This window comes from Symphodus melops (genome assembly GCF_947650265.1).
Source record: "Symphodus melops genome assembly, chromosome: 13".
Classification (NCBI taxonomy): Eukaryota; Metazoa; Chordata; class Actinopteri; order Labriformes; family Labridae; genus Symphodus; species Symphodus melops.
Genome location: NC_136703.1, coordinates 3,345,356 through 3,356,708, shown reverse-complemented (window position 1 = coordinate 3,356,708; position 11,353 = coordinate 3,345,356). Strand labels below are relative to the sequence as shown.

At 42.7% G+C, this 11,353-nt stretch overlaps 1 protein-coding gene across 4 annotated transcripts in view; it reads left to right on the top strand.

Moving 5' to 3' along the window:
• prex1 (phosphatidylinositol-3,4,5-trisphosphate-dependent Rac exchange factor 1) overlaps positions 1-11,353 on the top strand; it is a 95,708-nt gene that overhangs the window by 33,877 nt on the left and 50,478 nt on the right. For all 4 annotated transcript variants that reach the window (XM_079360464.1, XM_079360465.1, XM_079360463.1 and 1 more), the window contains exons 5-9: positions 1,494-1,595; positions 1,955-2,116; positions 6,462-6,595; positions 7,838-7,953; positions 9,670-9,819. In XM_079360464.1, the coding sequence (XP_079216590.1) occupies positions 1,494-1,595; positions 1,955-2,116; positions 6,462-6,595; positions 7,838-7,953; positions 9,670-9,819 (664 nt within the window). The remainder of the gene's footprint in view (positions 1-1,493; positions 1,596-1,954; positions 2,117-6,461; positions 6,596-7,837; positions 7,954-9,669; positions 9,820-11,353) is intronic.

Genomic DNA, 11,353 nt, shown 5'->3' with positions numbered 1-11,353 from the left:
GAGGAGCACATTAGGAAGCAGTGGAACCCCAAAGTACACTTTGGTTGTTGCTCATTTTTCCATCAGAGACACTTCACAACACCCCCCCCCCCTCCCTCATTCCAGCTTCTCATGCTCTGCGTGGAGTTGAAAGGAATTGCCATATGAATGTAATGCTCTAAAGTGATCTCCTGCCTCCTTTCCCACTGGAGAACACTCAAGTGGTTTATCTGCATGGCTGCGTTTGATCTTTCATCCCATCCCATGAGCTCATAGCACACTGACAGGCGGCGCAGAGAAGCTCTGACTGTAACTGTACGCCACCCTCCCTCTCATCCTTTTAACTGGTTCTGTGGTCCGGTTTGGTAAAGCCCATATCTTCTGGGGAACGAGAAGGCCTTTAAGAGGTTTCTCAGTAATCCTTTTGTTGAAAGACTCGATATTATGGAGGGTTCTTTCTTTTCCGCGGTACACCATAAGAAATGTAGTTTAGCTACAGATGTAGAGTAGCCAGCTTAAAAATGACACATTTAGTTTTCATCCTCCTTACTTTGCTTCATGAGGTGCAAAAGGAAATGATCTTTTTCCTTTGATTACAATTTTCAATATATAAAAAGTATACAGTCCGTTGTAGTTCTGTGTAATTAAATTAACAGTAAATGAATGATTCGACGTATGGAAATGCACTGCGCCTCACTCGTTCCACCGCTAACTAACTGAGACAATCATCGTGCTGCACCTGGACCTGTTAGAGATACACTGACTGTGACTGAATAGAAACGACAACAACAGTCAATTAAAGTAATTTATCGCAGGAAAAAAAAACACACACAAGGCCGTGAGACAGCAATGCAAACATCTGTGTATTCAAAAGAGTTTATTCACCCGTAAGCTTTCTAAGATAAACAGTTTAAAAATAATGGAAAAGTACAATGTACTCTTTTACTGTGTTAATAAACAGATAAAGCAGGACCACATTGGAGAAACTTTTCTGGTTTAAACATTTGAACAAAATCAGTGTTTAAATGTAATTACTTAGAAAATGACCCTTTGAATGCCAAACTCTTACTGTAAACTGTAACAGTGTTTGGCTCAGTCTGTACGGACTTGGGTTGGGAACTAGAGAACCATTAGATCAGGTCCAGGTGTGACGTCTGAGAATGATTCTGGTAGCTGGAGAGGTGCTGGATCACTTCCTGCAGAGCTTCCCTTTTCCAGCTCAGGACGTCACTGTGACCTCTCTCCATTAGTGCAGCTATATAGGACCCTGTTTGTGTGTGCGTGTGCGTGTGTGTGTGTGTGTGTACGCCAACCTATGTTTGTGTCGCGTGTGTCAACAACAACAGAGTGTAACATTAAAATTCCCCTCGCAGGATTAATAAAGGATTTCTTCTTCTTCTTTGCAGCATTTCAGTAACATTTCTTCCTCCTGCCGTCAGGCGATGAATGCACTCTTCATTAAGATATTTGATCAGTCTCGGTGAGTAATATTGTGGTTTGTGTTTCACTTTCAGCACTGTATGCTTCTGGGAGGGAAGAAAAGCACAGATATTCCCCTGGAAGGCTACCTTCTCACTCCCATTCAGAGGATCTGCAAGTACCCTCTGCTGCTGAAGGTACGCAACAGCTGCTGCAATAATGTCATGATGCTGTCGTCAAGTCGTTACAGCAGCCTCGTTTGGCATTGCACAACAGGCCCACACCATCATAATGCATGTTATGAATTGATGAATACTTGTACCTCAGGAAGGGTTTTTTTTTATTGGTGTGGTAACCTTCTACCCGCTGGCATTTCAAGAAGACATCTCCCCCACCTACTCGTGTTTTCGACTGCAGGCGTGGAGGTTTCTGTACTCCTCAGGAAGAAGCTGTTTTAAATGTCACAGAACACTTGAAGCCTCACAAAGACAGACACAAATGTCTTTCATGTGTCTGCTGCCTGAAAGTCTTTCTGTTTCTCCTTTCCCAAACCTAGGAACTGCTGAAGCGGACCCCTAAGAAGCATGCCGACTACCCAGCAGTGGAAGAGGCTCTGCAGGCTATGAAGGCTGTCTGCTCCAACATCAATGAGACCAAGAGGCAGATGGAGAAACTGGAGGCTCTGGAACAGCTGCAGTCTCACATCGAGGGCTGGGAGGTGAGCACAAGACGGACAGAGGGGCGGCGGGGGGGCGGGGGGGGGGGGGGGGGGGGGGGGGGGGGGGGGTCGGAAAGAACAAGACAATAGTCTTCAGGAGGCTTATATGTCACAAGCAGGGAAGATAGAGGTTAACAAAAGAGGAAAAATGATAATAATTGAAACCTCGAGAGCTGAATGATAGTAGCATAATGGTCAGGGTCGCTGCTGTGACATTTAGAGGGCACAAATGGAAGAAAAATAATGACGTGCTTTCTCAGAGCATCCTCAAATTCACATGAAGAAGAGCTTCAAGTTGTTTAACACAACGCAAAAAAAGCCAGACTTAAAGAAATATCACAACCTGCACAGTTTCTATCTGTGGTAAGAGTTAACCGCTACTGAAGCCAAATCACTCCTCTGGGCTCAGGGGCCACGGACAGGGCTTGGGAGCCGAGCGGAGGGTCCAGTGCATTTTTCACGCCTCCCTCACCCACCACAACAGAGGCCTTGTCTCAGCCGGCACCAATGGGACAATCCACCCACTCAGGGTGCCAAGAGGATGCCAACGGGCGTATAGCCCAATCAGAAGAGACCTAGGAAGAAGAACTGGAGTCTCATATGCACAGGGAGGGTTATTCGAGGGGACCACCGGAGGGGGTGGGAGGCAGAAAATCAGAGGATGAAAGTATGTAGAGGGCCCCATCAGGACATCCCACTAAATGTTTGCCCAAATCAAAACTTGTTTTTTTTCCCCCTTCCCCTGGACAAACGTCCACCACAAGAACTTCAAGAATTTGGCTTCAATAATATTTCATTTAACTCTGTTCATGTATCACCTTTAAAAAACCACAGTCACAGAGAACTTCTCACACAAGGACCCAATACAGCAAGATGCCAAAATCACAGTCAACAAATTCAATCAAATGAGAAAATGTAAATTCAATTTTAAAATAAAAATAACACAAAAAGAAAACAGACTAGGAAGTAAGAAATAAAATATTTACTGCCAAAGCAGAACAGGGAAAATAACTCAGGAAGACTGGGAATGATAGAGTAAGCTCCTCTGACTCAGTTTATCAAAGAGTTAGCAAGAAAATATTGACTGTACACGATCATACAGAATATTTTTGTTCCCTCTTGGGTTGAATAATTCACATTATTGTTTTTACTTTTCACTCCATGCTTTGGCGCATTTCTAGCACTGTCAGTGTTCCAAGAACAATACAGGCAGTGCTAAATGGATTATCCTGCTATGCTGTTAAATTTCATCATTTTATTAAACACTGTTTTTTTTCTCCAGCATGCAGAGTTATTTCTAAATGTGAAGGCTTTGAGTTTGTAATGTTGGTTAAACAGCAACGTTAAAGTTGGCGACTTCAGCCTGGAAAGCGGGAACATGTGATTGAAATCCTAACTACATGCTCACATTTTATACATGAGAGAGATGAATTACTTGGTGACAAATATTGTTTGACCTAACCTACTGTACTCTACTGTTGGTTTGAATCCTTCTCTTGTCTGGAGAGCTTGAACATGATTGATCACTGGACTCAGGTGACGTTGTCTTTGCACAGCTTGCAGCCAGAACTTCAGATTATAGCCAACATTTGTTGAAAAAACAGCAAAGGCTCGTAAAGACTGTCATTTCTGCTGGATTTCCTTGTCTTCTTCCGCTGAACTACTCAGCAGAACACACACACACACACACACACACACACACACAACCTTACAGCATTAGTTCTGCTCCTCTTTGCTCTCTGCAGCCACTCTCCTGCATAATCACCTCCAGCCTTAATGGAAGAGGATGCCAGTTGTGCAGAATCAGGCTCAGACACATTACATCTGCCCCGACACAGCGTGCACATATACCGACGTACAGTAAACACTCATCCCCCGCCACCATATAGTCTTAAACATAAAAAATGTATGAAAGTGCACGAGGAGCTGCAAACACACACTGCAGAGTATGGTACCAGCTTGACCTCTGTGTTCTCATAGACTTCCACACAACCTCTTCCCCCGCCACCTCAACTCAGCTGAGTGCAGTTTACATGAGGTTGAATCGATCCTCTGAAACACAATCCCCCCCCCCCCTGTCGGTATGCACCTTTTTAGAAAAGCTCCCAGAATCATTTTTCTTTCACTGAACTCTGCAGCGATGCACATCCATCATAAAAGTACACTCGTGGGAATCAATTATGGACGCTTGAGCGTGGGTGTGGTCATCGGGGGGTTTCCACAGAGGGTCTCTGATGGTCATCAAAGACAATGGTTAAGTCTAGTTCTAATGTATGTGCCTTTAGGGGGGTGGGGGTGGTCAGAGGGTGGTTGCCAAGAGCCGGGGTGGGGGGGGGGGGTGTTCCTCAGTCCACACATGGGTGAGTTTAGTTCCAGTTGATTTGAAGGGGAATGATCCGTCTAACAATGAGTAATGAGATGTCTTTTATTAAATGTTTTAGTAGCCATGTTTTGACAGCTTTGGCGGGCAGCATGTTTACCTTCTGCTGCTCCTGGACTCTGTAGAGTCATTCAATTAAATCCTTCAGTTTTTCCTCGCCTGTTTAGATTTTGATGAAATAATGAAACCTGTAAATGACGGCTCAGGTAGGAAAATGCGTCTTCACGGTTGCTCATGCTTGTATCTAAAAGGTATGTAAAACAACATGCTGTGTTCTCCACAAACAAAAAAACACGAAAGTTCTAAAAATGATTTTCTGAAACTGAGTGACGCCTTAGTTATTTGAATAAGTGGTAACTAAAGTTCAGCCGCTTTAAGGAAAGGTTAATATGACACAGTGCAACACGAGCACGTTTCAAACTGTTTCAGATCGACTGAAAAAAGACCGAAAGCTTCTAAGAGCAGTTTGGTAAACACAGATGGTCAAAGCTTTAGAACCACATTAAAATGAGACACTCCATCATAATGTCCTTCAGAGGATGTTATCATGCACCTCTTTAATTGAACCGTTAAATGCTCATTGCTGAAGCAGTCCGATATGTTGACAGTAAAAGACCAAGTGGTGTGGTTTCTTCAACTATCGCCCTGCTTCAGAGAGACAAACGTTGTGTCTTCAGGTTGTGGTGAATTTGTGAGCTGCCAGGCTTTAAAAACCCGACATGATCACATCCTGTAAAGGAGGAAGGCTCAAGAATGACAAACCAGTGATAACATCAATTTTCACTAAGAGCAAAGACATGGACAAGTCTTTTAAATCCAAATCTTCTGTCATTGTTTTCCCATTTGCAACACGGATGAACAAAGCATTTCATCATGTTTTGCTGCAGGGAGAAGAGTGACTAAAACACTTCCACATAATGTCCTGAGCTGCGTTTGCTTCCTTCCTCTTTGCTCACACAGCCTAAATGTTTGTGTATTTGTAGCTTGGCTTTACATCCTGAGAAGAAGATATTAAAGCTTTTTTGTTTCTAAAACAAGACTCCCCAAAGGTGACAGTTTTGCAGGACTGCACTGGCTCTTTTAGTGTTCACTGCTTCCAATTAGCACATTTAAGATTTTACTGAAAAAAAACCTGCAGTGAAGCTTAAAGGCCCTGCAGCTGCTATGCATTGACAAAACTCATTGCAGGTTTCAGTTTGTGGGAGGAATTGATTGATGTTGTGTCAGATTGGAGGATATCCCTTTAAAACATCACTGTTGCACAAAAACACCAACAGATTGAACATTTGAGGCCTTTAACTCCACATCCAGTGAGGGGAGATCAGTGCTTTTGTCAGTGGAGTCTGGCGGCTTTCAGGAGAACTTTGTAACAGCTTCTGGCCTTTACAGCAATGTCTATCTCTTGGGGTCTTTTTTTATAATAATTAAATCTCTCCAGAAATCATTCTCAGCCTTTTTAAAGAGAGTTACATTACAGTCATCACAGACTGTCTCATTCCTGCCTATATCTGTCTCTTGGAGCAATTCCAAAACTGTTCATACCTTTTAGTCAGTCAGAATCAAATATAAGACCAAAGTTTAAAAACACAATTCGCCTGCAGATATGTTTGCATTTTTGCATTGAGTTTCAATTAAAGTTGGGAGGGGAACAGCTGTGTTTACTTCTTCCTATCACCGAGGACAGAATGAAAACAGCTTGTTTAAAATGTCAAAGTGGAATTTCTCATTGTTTCATTGAGGTTGTGAACTCTTCAAGTTTTGATACAGACAACTCTGTTTTTCTTACATCTCCCAAAGAGTCTTATCAGAGCTTACATTTTCTGCTCTCATAAAGTCAACTATGTGTGCAGGCAGCTCATGCGTACTCGGAGGATAAATGTGCCACCTGACGTTTTATAACTCCTTTGTTGTTACACTGACAGTGTTGCTCATTGCCTCAATCCTTGTTTTTGTTTCTTTCTTCAGGGAACAAACCTGACAGATATTTGCACAGAGTTGCTGCTTCACGGAAATCTGCTCAAAATCTCAGCTGGCAACATCCAGGAACGCATCTTCTTCTTGTTTGACAACCTTTTGGTTTACTGCAAGAGGAAGTCCAGGTGAGAGCAACGACTTCTGTTAAATATGTTCCAGCGTCATCATTATTACTCACAGGTTTCTGAAGGCGGGTATTGAGGCCAAACAATGATGGTTGCTGTAGTAGTAATGATGTCTCAAACTTATTTTCAGTCAACCTAGAACCAGGTTAAGAGGTGGAGCTGAGATGGACCTTTATCTTCTAAACACAGCTTGCTGACCCTGACTACATTTAAGTCTTAGTCTAAATATAATCAAAATGAAGGAAACCATCCCGCTTTAATGTCTACAAACAAACAGAAGATACTCAGACGGACCCATTTCTTTCATTTCATTTTCTGCTGTAAAATAGGCATTTTAACAAGCGTGTCAATTACACTATTTATTTCTTAGCTCGCCTCAAGTGGACACTCGAGGTACTGCAGGTGCAGTTTGCACTTGAAGTTTGCACGCTTGGCTTCATTTTTTCGAGAGCAGAGATTGCAGCTTTATTACCTCTTTAAAGCACAAACAGTCAGAACAGGGGGACATTTTTTTGTATTAAGGAATATATTTTTCTTTATGAACATAATTTTTTCATGTTTACCCAAAGGCCCAAAAATAATGGAAGCCAAGGGTATTTGTACGAGAGAAAAAAAGCAAGCCATGGACTTTAAACAAGCTCATCTAATGTTATTAGTGGCATCACAAGTAGCCCTGGTGGGAAAGCAAAGGGCTTTCTTTATTTGTTTTTATTTATGTAAATAGAGACAGTGTCCATTGATAAACATGTACCAGATTTTAGCCAGAGGCTGTTTTCCATCTGTAGCCTTTTGGCAGGTTGAAGCCAAACAACGATTAAAGTGAAGGATCATTTCATTCTGCTGAAACAAGAAACAAAACTGGACTGCCATGCTTACTGGCACTTGAGGCATTTTCTCACCAGTGTTGGTACTGCTAAGACTCTAACTGTTAGACAACAAACAGTAGCTACCACAGCAGTGGGTCAAGAAGAGAGAAAAGAACAATGTGGGGGAAAAAAACATTTTTAATATCTGTCGCCCAACTCGGGAAGACAGGAAAGCTGTAACATGTGTGGCAAATTTCCACATTCCAGCTTTTTATTATGCAAGAAAAACCCATAACAGGTCCATGTGTCTGCTGCTCCCGTAGCTGTGTCTGAAGGTGTTACAGACCAAAGCTCTTTCCTCACTGCAGCACTGGCACCATTGGATGTTGTTTTCCTGCTGAGAGTAACCACAGTGTGGTCCCATTTCCTTTCCTAGGGTTTCTGGAAAGAAGTCCACCAAGAGGACCAAATCTATCAACGGGCCCCTCTATGTGTTCAGAGGCAGGATCAACACGGAGGTGATGGAGGTGGAAAACGTGGAGGATGGAACAGGTTTGTGTTTACGTTTGGGGAACGTCTATGTGTCCATTCATGCAGCTCTCCCATCCCAGCGAATGTTGGTAATTTCTCGTGCTTTTCCTTAAAGTGCTTCGACCTGTGTTGATGTGTTCACTATGACAGAAAATAACAACCTTCAGTGTCATCTTTCTTATGTTTCGCATTTTTGCTTATAAACCGTCTATTTAGAAACGGGGCTGTGGGATATGAATCAAGTACTTGTTGACAGTTTGGGTGGAGTATCAAACTAACACCTACTTTCAAACAGGATGTGTAGCATGCAACCTCACGTACAACCTTTACATGCCAGCTCCTCGGTGATACGCTGAGGTGTTGATATAAATCTGAAGCTTACAAGAACTCCTGCAAAAAAAAGGTGATACGGTTAAGGCTCTGTTATTGTTTGAGACACTGTGCCAAAGATCAACTTGTCCTCTGCGGGCCTGCAGAGATACGGACGTCAGTCGGCTCATTTAGCTGTTGTGGTTTGTTTGTGAGGCACCTCGCTCAGCACGGTATGAGCCGCATGCTTGTGTAGAAACACTTTGTCTTCCTCTCTCTCACATGTTTCCTCTTTTTCTTCGCTCTCCTCTGTGCTGGCAGCGTGTTTTGCAAGCTCACATGACTTCTTTTTTTTTCTTTCTGCATGCGGGCTGTCACATTTAGGACTCTGAAGGGGAAACCACAAAGAAAAACACGCAGCCTTATTCTCAGAACTAAGTGGTCCCATACTGAAAAACACAAATGTATGAACTCCTAGAACACAGCTTATCTGATTACAACGTGGGAAGATATGAAACATGGGAATATTGAGGGTTTTTTTTCTCTGCTGTCGATTTGGATCAAAACATTCGGTATCCCTTAAAAAAAGTTAGCTGATACACCGCTGAAGAAACTCTAGGCTGCAAACTTTTCCAATATCTAAATACAAACTTAGAGGGAATATTTGAAATCCTCTCTTGACTCTCCCTCCTGATCAATATCTCCGTAACAGATCTCAGCATGTGCTTACATAAGATTTTGTAGAATCCATCCCCCCCCCCTCCCCCCGGTGGCTAAAAAGAGACTTTGTAGTATGTGTGTCCAGCCTCGGTTCCTCACTCCCACAGATCTGCTCCCTGCGGGGCCCTGAAGTATCAGATCTATTTATATGACCTTTGAGTGTGAGACTAATGCACCCCATTACCAGTGGCCATTCATTATTCAGCAGCGGCTCACCTGCAGCTAAATGGATGATAAAATTAGAGCGGAGGGTACGAGGAAAGGTTTTGTTGAGTCAGTGGAAAGATGGTGTCTTGGTGCTCTCAGGGTGCATCACGTTTATCTTTTTAATTGGCTTGTAAATCACCACACGAGTGCTGAATCCTCTTCAGAGATAACTTTAATGTTAACTTACTCACTTGTAATTTGATTACGCTCATCAATTCCTTTCCTTTCCGCAGAAGTCAGTGCTAACATGGAGCGTGTGTCTGTGATTTTTCTCTCATTTTCTGCTTAACCAGAACACGAGAGCAAACAAGCTTGACGAAAGTGTGCGAGCACAAGAGATGACCTGCAGTCGTCCATCAAATGAAATGAAATGATGTTTTAAGTACATCCCAAAACCCAAAGTGGATCTCTGGGCCTATCACATATCCCCCGGCCGGCTCTGTAACACCTCTTCCCTTTTTTAAATGAATTGCCTGATTATTTTTTTTCCCCCCCTTGCAGCGGACTATCACAGTAATAACTACACGGTGACTAACGGCTGGAAGATCCACAACACTGCAAAGAACAAGTGGTTTGTCTGCATGGCCAGAAATGCAGAGGACAAGCAGAAGTGGCTGGATGCCATCCTGAGGGAACGGGAGCAGAGAGAGAGTGAGTCACTCTTTTCTTTTTTTTTTTTAAATGTAATTTTTGTGGCTCTTGTGGTTCATAGAAGTGACAAACATAACAATAATATTCAGATATGTTACCACCAAATGGTTTAATGTCGTCCTGACTTGCATTGACGTGTCATTTTGTTGTTTGAATGAGGACAAGCTAAACAAACACAATTCACCAAAATCCTTTCGGAAGCTCAACCAATCAAAACCTGCGGTGCATTTATGATGGTGGTGATTTTATAGGCGGACTGTTGTGTTCGACTTCAGTAGTTTTAATTAGTTGTACCAAATAAAGTTGCCCCTGAGTGTGAATAAGTGCCTCCTGCTCCTCTCCAGTCTGTCTCTTTTTCTGTCTCCTTATGAGATCCTCTTTTGGTTTTTGTCACCGTATTTTGTGGTGTGTGCACGTTTCAATTTTGAGCTGCATCCCCCGACATATCACTGAAATAGTGACGCCTCCACTATAATGTGTGTTTGGGTGCACCCTCAAAGTTAATGGATCCAAACAAGTCATTCAGTGATTGGCTTGTTCTGGAGGCTTTTGGCTGAGCTGCTGCGAGAAACCTCTGGAGATTAAAAATCTCTTTTTAAAGAGTATCTAGGCCAAGACAAATACGTAGTCCAAGATACACCATTAAAAAGACAATCAATAATGTATATGTATTTTTTAATCAAGATATCAGGCAGAACATTTACAGCCAGGTGTAACACCCTCCAGGTTATTCAAAATCACTTTCAGTGCATCCAATCAGAGCAGCTCATTCAGATTCGGGTCTTGCTTTGGTCGGGTTAAACGACCCGGTTAAAAAAACGTAAAGTGACTTTTAAACTGCAGCATGGGTTAAAAGCTTGAGACAAATATCTCCCTCTGTGAGACAATAAAGTTAATCTTGAATGTTAAACGCACAGGAAGCTGCTAAATGATGTCTGCCAAAAGCTGCTTGAAACATGAAGCCATGAACAAAAGGTGTTTGTGTATTAAGCAGATGAATCCAATTTGACTGACAAAAGACAGAGTCGGGTACAGACCTACATGTTTCTGTCCTTGGAAACACATTTAATGGGCTCTGGTTTTGGCCTGTGCATTCCTGATGAGTCGACGTAGTTCAGCAGTTGTGAAGCTTTTTCACCACTCTGTTTGTTGGCCTGCATGTTGGTGTCACTGTCACCTCTAATTCACTTACTATCACTGTCCACTTTTGCTGGCATACGACAATGACTGTGGTTGTGCGTCTGACCTGGATACACAGTTTGTGTCCTGCAGTCCTGTCCCACCTTGAACAAGCTGCCTGCCTTTGTTTCATAAATAGAGGCTTAGCTGTTGTGACGCTTACAGTCCGCCTGGTTGACCTGTGCGCCAAACAAACACTGCTTTAACAATCTGATCCTCGCAGAAAAAAAAACAGTGCACCTGTGATGCTTTAATGATCAGAGCTTGTGGTGCGACGTGACTCATTCACAAACAGATGTGCTAAAAACAGCATCTTGGTCAATTGCTTAAAATAGGAAAGCGTTCGCTTGTAGAA